The sequence below is a fragment of the Macadamia integrifolia genome, chromosome 11, assembly GCF_013358625.1.
Source record: "Macadamia integrifolia cultivar HAES 741 chromosome 11, SCU_Mint_v3, whole genome shotgun sequence".
Lineage (NCBI taxonomy): Eukaryota > Viridiplantae > Streptophyta > Magnoliopsida > Proteales > Proteaceae > Macadamia > Macadamia integrifolia.
Window position 1 is genome coordinate 30,494,574 of NC_056567.1, and position 13,948 is coordinate 30,508,521.

General features: G+C 36.1%; 1 protein-coding gene and 1 long non-coding RNA gene across 2 annotated transcripts; both read left to right on the forward strand.

Annotated features, from left to right (window-relative positions):
- Positions 1 to 293: 293 nt before the first annotated feature.
- Positions 294 to 4,352, forward strand: LOC122092794. The gene is made up of 3 exons (XR_006144314.1): positions 294 to 636; positions 1,579 to 1,634; positions 3,924 to 4,352. It is a non-coding gene; the product is annotated as an uncharacterized LOC122092794 (long non-coding RNA).
- Positions 4,353 to 9,029: 4,677 nt separating this feature from the next.
- On the forward strand, positions 9,030 to 13,856 carry LOC122093227 (L-ascorbate oxidase homolog). Its single transcript, XM_042663510.1, has 8 exons — positions 9,030 to 9,474; positions 9,583 to 9,692; positions 11,475 to 11,745; positions 11,975 to 12,089; positions 12,160 to 12,505; positions 12,592 to 12,960; positions 13,036 to 13,114; positions 13,324 to 13,856. The coding sequence occupies exons 1-8, from the start codon at positions 9,334 to 9,336 to the stop codon at positions 13,534 to 13,536; spliced, it is 1,644 nt and encodes a 547-aa protein (XP_042519444.1). The 5' UTR covers positions 9,030 to 9,333; the 3' UTR covers positions 13,537 to 13,856.
- Positions 13,857 to 13,948: the final 92 nt, after the last annotated feature.

Sequence of the window (13,948 nt, forward strand, 5' to 3'; positions counted from 1 at the left end):
CTGAACCGATTAAGAGTATTTTGGATCTCCAGTAATAAGAACAAAAAAAAAAATTGTTGAAAAATAATAAGAATTAAAAGTTACTATAAAATTCATTATAAAATATATATATATATATATATATCATATTATCATACTATTATATAAAAGCACGAAATTGTAAATTTTTTTTATGACAAATATACCGTCTTCTGTAAATATCTCTTCTTAAGTGTTTTTTTTTAATTCCACGGTACCTTTACCTTTACCTTTTTTTTTTTTTTTTTTTCAACCCTCTTGACTCTCCTCCCGCATCCTGTCTCTATTTTCTCCCCTCACTCAAACGTTGGGGGTTGGAAATCCCACCGCATGAGTTCCCTTTTGCTTCATGCCTCCATCCCTTCTTGGCCATCACTCTACATCGCTGGAGAAATCATAGGTAGCTTCTATGATTTCTTTCTCGCATCCCATCGTTGATCATCTCAGGCGAAGCCCAAAAAATACAACAATGGGTATTTATTCTTCCCGCCCCACCCTATCTTCTCTCTCTTGGACATTAAGGTTTGGAAATCCCATCGCCTGAGTACTCTATGCATCACTCCTTTGGATATCACTCTGCATTGTTTGAGAAGAAATCACTGTCAACAGCTGTCGGAGGTAAGTCTCTCTCTTTTTTTATGGTTAGTTTAATGCAAAGAAGAAAGACTTGTTCTAATGCAGAAGATAAATGGAGAAAGAGAAACTCTCTATTGGGTTTGCCTCGTCTCTCCATATCTTCACTCTCGAGGTTCCTTCGATAAAGTTCTCATCAAGACAATACAACCCTTCTCAAGTAGTTTCTTTCTCCTCCTTTTGCTTTCTTTGTGCAGTTTTTGTGATTAAAAAACTCTAAACTTGTCGGAATGTTACCAAGGCCTATAGAAATCAAAAGTAATGATCATATTTGATCCTTGTTTTGATTCAATTGTGTTTCGGTTCAAGGTAACAAAAATTGCAGATTGTGTGTGTGAAATTTGAGTTGTTTAGTGACTCTGTAATTGTCTTCGCGTCATTGTAAATTGGCCACTCGCAGTCAGGGGCAAGTTTCAAATATCGATTGGTTCACATTCCAAGTATACTTGATTTACAAAGGAGGGTTCGTTCTACAAGTTGATGAACTTTATGAGTTTATATCCTTTATCTGAAATCAATGTTGTTTTGGGATAGGGATGGCTGGTCTTGCTTCAGTTGTTTCTTCTTGCTTGGATTTTATGGATGGTAGAGTTTTCTACTTTTATCTTGCAAAATTTCAATCGTATATTCTTTTTTGATATATATATATATATATATTATTAGTTTCATTTGGCCCCAGTGAAGGTTTTTATTTTGTGTTTGCTTAATCTGAAACACCAACTGACAACAATAAATGGAATTCTAATATGATAGAATGGAACAATATCGCAAAATTTTTCCTTCAAATAATTCATTTAGGTTCCATTAAAATGGGACACCATAACCAGCATCTAAAGAATCGATATTCTAGATTTTGTGTTAGTTCTTAGGATGTCCCCTTCCTTTCTTATCTATTCAGTAATTAAAGATTTCTATTTTTGATTTCAGTTTCAGATTTCTTTGTTGGATGGAAGCATACATCCCCAAAGCCTCGACAGATTTGGGTATTACTTCTCGTGTTCTCTCTCTCTCTCATTCTCTTTCTCAATCATGGAGAAGGGTAGATCACTTCCCAATTAGATTAGTACGAGATCCATATGAAACACATCTGGCACTTTTGGATGGAACCCTCCATTGACTGATCGAATATTCTTCTTTTTGCTACAACAATGAATACATTATTGTGTTAGACATTGACGGTGAGAAGTTTTAGACTATTGATTTGTTTTTCTCATCCTAGAGAGTCTAGAATAAGAGTATCTTTAATTCACATGGATGAATCTCTTGCCATAATTGTTTGTTATTATGGTTACCTAGACTCTATAGACTTATGGTTACTTAAATTTTTAATGATCTCAGTTTCATTTTTTTTTTTTTAAATCTCCTGGGAAGACCAAAAAGAGATGGTTTTATTTCAACTTGGTTTCTCTCTCTCTCTCTCTCTCTCTCTCTCTCTCTCTCTCTCTCTCTCTCTCTCTCTCTTTGTTTTAATTAAAAATAAATTTGAGCAACCAAAATACAGAAGGAAAGAAGTGGTAAACAATCTTGAAAGCATGATTTTTTTAATGTTCTCAATTTTGGATCAAGCCAAGCAAAACTTTGTTTTTAATTGGTTTAAATAGTTTAAAAATTTATCGGTTTTATCAATTTGGATCTAGCAATTTATTGATTAAAAATTGAATCAATATATTTCTTATTCAATTTCATTTCCCAATCTCTATCTCTCTGTTTTTCATTTTCCTTTTTTTTCCCCCTTTTTAAATGATTGCATATCTATAGCCCTTTTAAGATGAGGAAGGAAATTATATCCAGCATAGGAAATTTATCCTTTTTTTTTTTCCTTGAATTTTTTTAGATGAATGCAAACACATATGGTGTTTGAAGGTAATACCATTGAAATGGATTTTATTCGTTTTTTTTTTTTTTTTTTTTTCATTCCAAATTTTTCACATTCGAAGATGGATCTCCCAATATGTCAATTTGTTTCCTTTAGTTTATTCTAAGCAAGGACCTATCAAGTTTTTCATTGTCTGGCATTACCTTCTATTTTCTTTTCATTGCTTTGTTTTTCTTTTACCAAGTTCTCATGAACTTTTTGGCATGAAAATAAAATTCTCTCTTTATTTTATTGAATTTAAATAATTTCTTCTTCATTTATTGTTTATTTTCCTCATCTTTTCAGTTAATTGAGTCGTTTTGTATTTTATTTGTTTAAAACCAATAGAATCTAACTCCATTTATTAAATAAAAACTTTGTTTAAATGATTCTTTATATTAATTTATTCATTTCCTTGGAGTGTTGGGCCATCCTTGCTTTTCTCTAGCATCATTGATTCGATGACTGGAATATAAATTTGATTTTGTTTCTGCTATGAAATTTCTCTGTGTAATGGTTCTTTCTTCAGAAACTTGAGGAATTGCATTAAAATTATGAGGCTCCAGTTCAACAATTCTCTGATTTGAGAAATAAACTCGATGCTACACAAGTGCGCCAAGTTGGATGTGCTTGTTATCATTTGGTTTTGGATTGCATGCTTTAAAATCTATTATCTCAATAAATGTGTAGAAAAACCTAGATAAAGCAAAGTAAGCACTTGAAAAATTTTAGTTTGCTATAAAGGAGAGGGATTTTGTGATAGCTGTACACAGAAAAGCAAGTCTATGCATATTTATTTCTGTTGCTATTTTGGTAGGGTAGTTGGTCTTGGCTATAAGGGTGACTGAAAACTCAAACTTGGGTTTTGATTATGCCTCCATGTTGGATTTGTTAGGAGGGTTTTGAACAGTAGTATTACTTATGAGATTTCCAAAGTTGATTTTTGGGTTTGATGACTTATGCTCTGAGTATCTTTTGCCAATATGGTTTTCCAAATTAGTTGATTATCCGTCCTTCTCTATTGTCTTTTTGTAAGGCCATTTGATTTATATTTAGGAAAGGCAATTTGTGTTGGGGGTATTTGAATAGTATTTTCCAAATTTATGGAATGGCAATGGGTTTCAGTAAATTCCAGGCATTGGTTCTCTCTTATGACTTGGATCTGTCTTTTTTATTCCGTTGTATATGAGTTCTTCATTTTTTTAATTTTAATTTGTGATAATGCTATGGATTGATCAGGTAAAAGTTCCTATAGTACATAGCAAATTATATTGTTGTTAATAACTATGCAATTTTTAGGAATCATATTATGTCCGCCATCTCTTCTAGCCATCAACATACTTCCAACTGATTTTGCATCATTTGGATTTTCGATCACAACCATCAACATATTTCTAACTAATTTTTCATCACTCAGATGTTGAGTCAAATGTCTTATTGACGTCAGGAATTGGGCTGCCTATTCTCTTTTCCAGCAACTTCTTCTAAAAATAATGGAGTTCTCCCCAGCCTACATGTGTAAGTTGCTGTATCAACAAATTGAGGAAGAAGAAATTGAAAAGCCATCACTTTCTTTTTACCTTCCATACTTGAGAAGGATGTCTTCAGTTATCATTCTTTTTTCAGCATTTTTTTTCCCCTTTCTTTCTTATTGCCATGTAATGTTAATGATCACCTTACAAAAATTTGTTCAACTTCATTACTTATGCTTTGAAGCTTTCATGTATCTTAAATTTCATGTGTAACAAATATCTTCCTTTAGCCCATGAGTATTCTGGGTTAACTTTGTTGAGCATTTTCAACTTTGGAAGTAGTTGTTATTTTAGTTAAATGTCATGGTTAGTCAACGGGGTCCAATGGGGTGACAAAAAGATATTACGGTGTATCAAACTTTAATTTCCTGATGACTTTTAAATCTTGAACCTTATAGATATACCTATTAGTGTTATGTTTTCATGATGCTTTGTGGATGTTTCCTAATAGAAATTGAATATGTAAAATCAATGAAGGGAAAACTCTACGTGAGATTTAATTCAGGCATTGTGGTCTTTAGGGTTATATTAAAATCTGAAATATTGATTTTGAAATTGGAGCCCTATGCATTACATGTCTGAAATTTAATTCGACTCATTTAGTGATTCAAAATTTATGCTCTATATCTTTGAAATGGAACTGGTGATTTAAATTTGAATTTATTGAGTGGCCTTGACGATTAATAATCTAATCTATTTAGTGATTGACATCCTCTAGAAATGTTCTGAAATCTTAAATTGGCCGAGTGCTTGTAGAGGATTGAGATATACATGAGAAGATTTTCGATTAGATTCTAATGAAAGATATGATATAGGTTAAGCTCTGATTGTAGAAACCCCATTGAGTATTCTCTTTGAACCAAGGATTGTGGCAAGGTCTTATAATTACTTGTAAATTCCAAACATATCTTAATGGGTCTTTAGCTAAAATTGGTAGAGCATTTGGAATATGTGTATGTCTCAAGCATGTGTTTAAGGGAATGGTGGTTCGAATCTACTAAGACTTTTTTTTTTTTTCAATTTTTTTGTTATGTTTTTGTGTTTCCTTAATATTTCTTTCATAGCATAGTCAGTTAAAGCAAGCATCCACACAAAGCAGGAGCGTTCATAATATGTCAACAACTAAAGATCATTCTCATGAATCGAAAAAGATCACTTTTATAATAACATTTTCATAACTTAAGGAAATAATAATGAAACTATCATAATTTTTATTTATAGTAGCATGAATGATAATGGTTTTTACATAATTATTTGTATTAATTGTGATGGTAATGATATTCCTATAATTATTCAATTCAGTTTGTTACCAGGGTTAATTATTGAAAAATAAAATACAATTAGTATGATCTTAGACAACTCTCCCTCTCTCTAACATATAGCTACACGTGCAAATGCATGTGTATTTTTGCTAGTGTATGTGTGTGTATATATATATATATATATCTTAATCAAATTCATTATTAAAAAAAAAAATCTTATTCAAATTCATTAAAATATAACAGGTATCCAACGCTTTTTCTTTCCATGAAATCTATAAAGTATAGATGAAAACACTTATTTAAGTAACATGAGAGAATGACCCCGAAAATTTTACATTTAGATATCTAATAACATGGCAAATTTCAAACTCAAATTTAATCACAAATTCTTCCATTTAGGGGAGGTCATTTCCTACCTAGGGCCAATAAGCCTCTAGGATGGCAGCCAAAGGCAATGTCCCTAGTCCAAGGAAGGGCAGCTAGGGGTTGAATGCGGAAAGGGGGAGCATTACTACAAGATGTCTAACATCCTATTAGGGGAAAGGGGGGGCTGGAGGGGAGTCCAACAAACAACTTCTCTTAAGAAAAGAGGATAATACTTTATTGCGACCAGCAACCACCATGCCAAAGGACACTTGTCCTCCTTCCATGCATTTATATGTTTCATTTTTTGTTTCTCCCTCAACTGAAAATTTATTTCATCTCCCATTGGTTGAGCTGCTTGCTCTAAGAAATTTAGCAGCATGCCTATCCCTCTCCCTTTAATTATTTATTGGGGTTATTACCTAGATCTATGAGAAAAGAAAATTAATTACAAAAAATAAGTAGCTTGTACTTTGTTTTACACTTACTTTGTCTTGTAAATCTACTCATTTTCTAATTCTTTTTCTTATCTTGTATATCTAAGAAATTTTTCTTCATTTATTTATGAAGCATAATCAAATGGGAAGGCGTGCAAGAACCAAACTTGATATTTGATATTTGATATTTGTTCGGGTTTGGCATGGACTTTATTATGTAAGAGCCGTTCGTGATATTAGGAAATCACATGATGGGCAGTAGAGGTAAGATTGGGCCCCAAAAACCCCAACTTGCCCAATCTATTTGTATGCTTGGGCTGGATTTGTCGCCTGCAATTTGGGCACTGCTTCAGTTGGAGTGCAAGTTATTAGATCTAAGTTTAGCAATTGATTAAATTTGAACCAATCTCAGCTTGGCCCATTCTAGGCCATTTTTTTGGTTCAAAGATGAGCCAATTTTGGCCCAAGTAGCACTCTTGGATTGCAAAAATCTGACATTTCTAACCTGATGTTGGGTTGGGCTGGGTGATATATATTTCCATCATGTGCCTATCCCGTCACCATGTTCACATGGGCAAGTTTTAATTAGCGAGACACCCAAATACTTTTTCTACTCGGGAAAGGAATGAGGAATGCTATCTGATCGTTTGACCTCCATACCAGCACTTGAGCCAATGAAGAAGCACACATGGGCATCCACCTAGGGAGCAAAGACGTCATTTCATAGGTCATTGTGAAAAGACGAAGGAGAATGCAACCAGATAGTATTGGTATACAATTTCCATCATCCATGCATTGAGAACTCCCTCCATCCTTCCCTTTTTTGTTCCATTTTTTTTTTTTTTTTTTTTTTTTGCCATGGTGGTTGTTTAGTTGGGGTCTTTCATATGGTGGACATGTTGTAACATCTAATTATTAAATGGGTGAGAGAACCATTTAGCGCATGGGAGGACATGCAAGAATATATTCAGTGCACATTAAAGAGGCAATAAGGTCTTTTTGCATCCTACATAGTCTAGGCGTTTCCTAAGCCAAAATGATATTAAATTTTCAAACCATTAGTCATAGCAATAAAATATGTTGATATATTCTACCCAAAAAAAATATATATGTTGATATATTCTACCAAAAAAAAAAAAATTGTTGATATATGTTTAAGATAGTTTGAAATTTATAAGTAGTGAATCTAACATGAAAATTTTCAACCAAAAAAAAAAAAAAAAGGAAATCGAACATGAACTCACTTAGAACCAATGAGAGTTTGCATACATCTTAGTCATCCACGTGACTTGACCCAATATCAGACTGAAAATTGAATAGTGGTGTCAAAATCCAATATGAAAAAAACTGAACCAAATACTTACTGGTTAGGCTTTGGTTTGGATTTTTAGAAACCAATAGAAATAAAAATCAAATTCAAAATCAGATGGCAAATTCGGCTCCTCTCTAATGGTTGCTTCATCCAATCAAACATAGATATACATTCAAATATTAGAGGCACATAACTCCAGACGTACCTATGTCAAATTAGAGGAAAGATGGAGAAAGATTCACTGAAGAGAATCCAAATCCTTCTCCACATGTGAAAAGACATTGAACACACACTCTCTCTCTCTCTCTCTTTCTCTCTCAGACCTTCCTCATCGATTCCCATGAACGCATGAAGTAGAATATATCTTTTTAGATTATCATGGGGCCAGGTTTCATATTTAATGAAATTAATTTATTATGCATAGTCTGTCCTTGATAATTTAAAAAAATTGAAACTCAAACCAGAGTCCTCTTCAGAGACTTTTGTTCTTTTGCACATGGCTTGTTGCTTTTGTTTTGAGCTTGTATAAATATGAAACTATTACTTCCTTTACTAAAAAGGAAAGAATTTAGCATAAGTCTAGAGAAGGTCATTGGTTTGACCCTTCTTGCCTGTATTTTCTTAAAAAAAAATAGTAGCATATTTGCAACAAGTGAGGCCAAGTGGGATTTTTTTGCTGGCCTGGTCTTTATATCCACTTAGTACGTCTTATTTGGTTGGCCTAGTGGTCCTTAAATTAAACCCCCATCAAAAAAAAAAAAAAAAAAGATTTGAGTTTTCCTAAGGGCATGGTAAATGGAAATCCACTGATCACAGTGCTTTAGATGAACATGAGGTATTAGAAGGGTATTTTGGAACGTACCAAAAATCTATAGGGGTTCATGACCTAGGATGAGGGTGAACAGATCCGGGTCCTCTATAGCACTACAGGACGTGTAGCTCTAGAGAGGATTCAATTTTGAGGATGAACCATAGTACTCTATGGGAATTTGGATCCTCTCCAATGTGGGAGTGCTGGAGAGGCACCAGTGAAGAAAAATAGATTTTTTTTTTGGATAGGTTTTATAAAATAATTTGCACATGGTGGGAATCAAACCCACAATACCAAGGATGAAGCTATTAATTCTCAAAGATTGAGCTACATATGTGCTTTAGTGAAGAGAAATAGAGATAAAACAAATGAGAGGAGAAAGAAAGATAAAGAAAGAGATAAAACTCTTCGTGGTAACCTCCAACACCCCTAGAGGCATCAAAACCGCCTGCAATGAGGTAGTGAGATGCATTGAGCATCTAACGTCTGAGGTGGATGGCTGAATCCTCCAGCCATTGGATGCTTACCACTCACTACAGACAATTTGGACTACTTGTTGAGAGGATCTAATCCCTTGTTTGATCTTACTATTTTTTTTTTTTTTGCTAGAAATAGAAATACCATTCCTTTTGATGGATTTACCAAAATAAGTTCTTTTTATAAATTAGTACCATTAATAACTAACCAGCCCATAAGGATAATTCCATTTGGGCAGCTGATCCGGACTCTCAGCAATATATTACACTTTGCAGAGCCACTCCATTCCACTAGAGCATGTGTGAGGGTATGTGCGGCCATGCGAGTGCGGCTTCCCGTTATTAAAAAATTTAAACTGACAACTCATAGGGTCACAGCCTCACTACTACTCATCTTCCCTTACAAAACCCCGTTCCTCTCCATCACCGACTTAGATCACGTTCAAGCTTTTACTGACATAAAGAGAGTTAGATAAAAGAAAAGAAAGAAACAAAGAAAGAAACAAAACGAGGGAACCAGTCTATCTCTGCAACTCCTGCAATGGCCCCGTAGAGAAGACCATTCCAGTAGATCCATTCCTCTATTTCAGTCTCTTGCATTCATTCTATAAGGAGTTCTTTTGAAGAGAATATAATGGGAGATAACAGGCTTTCCTGTTCTCTCTTCTTCTTCTTCCTCTTTGTTTCTTCTTTTGTTAATGGCGAAGACCCCTACAGATTTTTCACATGGAATGTGACTTACGGCGACATTTATCCTCTCGGAATAAAACAACAGGTATATATGTTCTTGTTTAATTGTTCTTTCTCGATCAAATACTTTAAATTTCCAAAAAAAATCAGATTTTTTCTCTTACAAATGAGGGGATTGGGGTTACAAATGCAGGGGATCTTGATAAACGGCCAGTTCCCAGGTCCTCAGATCGAGTGCGTTACGAACGATAACTTGATTATCAGTGTCTTCAACAGCTTGGATGAACCGTTCCTCATTTCTTGGTAAGTTTATATTAATTCCTTTCTCGGTAGAGTGCTCTGCTCTCAATCTCGAAACAGAACCGGGGACGGTTCAAAATATGGACCGTGGTTCTGGGTCCAATCCGGATGGACCGGTGTAGAGCGATTTCATAATTGGGTATCGGGGTATTCTAGAAATTTAAATTGGAATGGGAGAGATTTTACAGAGATTGGAAGGTTTAGGGATCACGGATCAATCATTTCTGTGTAGGGTTTGATTCCTGTCGGGGACCGATTTCTTGGCAAATCAGATTTAGGTCACATGCACCCACGCCGGTGTAGTATTGGTCAGGAATCAGGATCAATCAGAACTCTGATGTACAGGAAATGGGAAACTGTGCATGAGGCTATTTAAATATGGGTGAGACACTAAATCTTAATCAGAGTGCATCGGACCCGTGACCGAATTTTGGACAATCTGTAGGGGTGTCAAAAAAAATTCCGGTCAGCTCGAACCAGCTCTAATTCGAACAAGGTCTGGTCCGAGTTTTCAGTCCATTGGGTGGGTTAGGGTTTGAAACTTTTAGGTCCAATCCAAGTTGAACTGGGCCTAGGTTGAGGTCTCAACCCAATCCACTCGACTCGACTCAACCCTATGTAATAAGTACATAATGATATAAATATCTTGATAAATGGATACTTACAGAAAAGATCTGCAAAATGTCTTTTTCGTTTTCTATAATTTACATATTTACATCTTTGGCTTTTGCAATGCATCGGGATCAACCAATAGTACTGGATGGGTTGGGTTGGGCTAAGCCTGGCCCAATCAGGGTCCATCAGGGTTGGGCTGGATTGGGCTTAGCCCGACAAGATTGGACCTGGGCTGAGTTATCCAAGCTCGACCTAGGAGCCCAACCCGGCCCATTGACACCCCTAGTTATCTGTTTTGGTTTTCATGACTCCCCATTTGGCATTAGTGACGTCAGAGCTGGCTGAGAGATAACTAATGTTATGGAGCACAGATGGGTTTATGTGGTTATCTCTCTTTTCAAATTAATTTTTTTTTTCCTTATTGATTTCTTGACAACCAAACTAAGCCTAAGAGTTCATTTCTATAGTTTAAAATTTTGCTTGAAATTTTTTTTGTGGAAAATAATGTATGCGATTTTTTTTTTTTAATGGTATTTTTTTTGGTGGAAGTAATGGTATGCGAGTTGAAGGGTTTTCAGTGTTTAAAACTGAAATAGATCATATTTTGGTGCCATTTCTATGATCTCATGGTATATTCATTCATTTCTCTGTCATTTTGGCCATTTTTATGCTATGTTTCTTTGCCATCTCAGTGCCATATTTTGATACCATTTTGGCTATTTTGGTGTAATTTGGCCCTTTTTTGGTGCTATATTTTGATACCATTTTGACTATTTCGGTGAAGATTGAAATCCTAATCAAAACTGTATTCTTGAACCTTGCTTTTCTTCGAGGAGAGAAGCAAAAAATTGCTACAAAAAAACTGCTATGAAATTCAACTTAATTTTCATTTCTAATCAGTACTTCATGCTTTTGGATGCAATGCAAATCTTTCTAGGCTTCACATGCTCTTCATCCCTCTTTTATTATTTCACTACGAAATACCTCCTGGAAAAAAAATTTCAATTCGTAGTGAAAATTGAAAATGGTCATTGACATCCAACTGTGCTTCCCAATTCATTTTTCGAATGAATTATTTGATTTCACTTTTAGCCAAACGTTGCCTAATTTATATGAATTTGTCAATATAGAATCTAAATGATTGTTCCCTGTGATACTATTCTTGATCAGGAACGGTTTGCAGCATAGGAGGAACTCATGGCAGGATGGAGTCTATGGCACCAACTGTCCTATTCCCCCAGGGAAAAACTTCACTTATATTCTCCAGGCTAAGGATCAGATAGGCAGCTTCTTCTACTTCCCATCACTTGCATTCCACAAGGCTGCAGGAGGGTTTGGTGGCATCAAGATCTATAGCCGCCCAAGAATTCCTGTTCCTTTTCCTAACCCAGCTGGAGATTACACAATTCTAGCTGGTGACTGGTTCAAGAAAAACCATACAGTAAGTATAATTGGGTTGTTCTAAAGAATCATAATACATATGGTTACTGGTCTTAGTACAAAATAGAGAAATCCTTCGTCATCGTAATCGCCCAAGTCCTGACCAATTCATACTGGATTCCAATTGATTCCTGGCTGATCCCTTGTTGATTCTGCTTTGGATTGCTTTCTTTTCCTTGGCATTTTGTTTATCTATCTAAATACTAATATAGGCTTCCTTGTCATAACAGGATTTGAAAGCAATCTTAGATGGTGTACTAAGCACCGGAATTGGTATGCCCTTTGCTGATGGGCTTCTTATCAATGGCCGTGGTTGGAATGGATACACATTCAATGTTGATCAAGGTAAACCATAAATCGTGTTTTTCTTCAACCCAAGCTGCCACTCACTGAAATTCTCTATATATTGGGGCAGGTAAGACATACAGGTTCAGAATTTCAAATGTGGGTCTTACCACATCCATCAACTTTAGAATTCAGGGACACAAGTTGAAGCTGATAGAGGTAGAAGGGTCTCACACACTTCAGAACACCTACTCTTCACTTGATATCCATCTGGGCCAGTCCTACTCTGTCTTGGTTACTGCCGATCAGCCTGCACAGGATTACTACATCGCAGTTTCAACACGTTTCACCAGCCCAGTTCTCACTACAACAAGCATCCTTCACTACAGCAACTCAGCTAAAAAGGTTTCTGGTCCTCCCCCTGGTGGCCCAACAACTCAGGTCGATTGGTCTCTCAACCAGGCCAGATCAATCCGGTACTTCCCATATTCATAATCAATCAAGTCCTAATTTTTCTGTTCTTAATTTAATTTTCTCTGCTTCTGTTGAAAACTTGAAACAGATGGAATCTGACAGCAAGTGGTCCAAGACCCAATCCTCAAGGCTCTTACCACTATGGATTGGTGAACACCACCCGAACAATCAAGCTTTCCAATAATGCCAACGTTGTCAATGGCAAGCAAAGATATGCTGTCAATGGTGTCTCCTTCGTTCCTGCAGACACACCATTGAAACTAGCAGATTACTACAATATCCCTGGCGTCTTCAATCTTGGAAGCATTCCTGACAAACATCCAGGTGATGGGAGATGCGACCTTAAGACCTCTGTCATGGCTGCAGATTTCAGGGCTTATGTTGAAATTGTGTTTGAGGATTGGGCAGACACTGTACAGTCATGGCACATTGATGGTTATTCCTTCTTTGTTGTCGGGTAAGGTTCATACTTGTTCTTGTAGTTCATCTCAACTTCTGAAACCGTGGAGTTACAATTTTTCTGGATGAACAGGATGGGTCAAGGCCAATGGTCTCCTGCGAGCAGGCAAAGTTACAATTTGAGAGACACAGTTGCTCGTTGCACTGTTCAGGTAGGGAATAGAAACCTCAACTCTGACCCCATTCTTGGGTTGGTCCTAAAGATCATATTAAGCTTTGAAGATGGAAATGGAATAGATAGTTGGGAACCCATTCAAGATTAGACGAACCAGACAATTTTAACATATTAAACAGAGACGATTTTTGTGGGAATGTGGAGTGATTGATAAAATTGGGTTCTTTTTATTGGGAATATATGCAGGTGTACCCGAATTCATGGACTGCAATATACATGGCATTGGACAATGTGGGAATGTGGAATATAAGATCAGAGAATTGGGATCGACAATACCTGGGTCAGCAGTTTTACCTTCGAGTCTACTCACCTGCAAAATCATGGAGAGATGAATATCCAATCCCGAAGAACGCTCTCCTCTGTGGTCGGGCAGCTGGTCGTCGAACTCGTCCCCTCTGATCCAGCAGCAGCACCTGAGTTCCGTCACGAAGGGGTGACGAATTATTCAACATTGGGTTATTAGTTGCAGAAGATATGACTCTGTAGGAAGGTGTTCCCGAAGGCCTCAGCTTAGAGCAGTGTGTGAAGATTTTCCAATTTTTTTTTTCTCAATTAAGTAAACAATTTATTCTCCGCTGATCTTCTTACCATTGGGCATCTTTCCTTGGTTATGTCTTGTTTCATCTTGAGACACGATAAACCCTTGGAGGAGAGAACTTACTAGTTCTTGCTGTATGAAACATCTTTTATACTGAAATACGGTTAAAACCTTTAGAAGAGTTGCTGACCTCTCAATGACTGCCGCTTCTGATGCCTACCCCTATCTTGTCTTTGTGTTCTGTGTATGAACTTCAAACCCTGATTTGAAAGG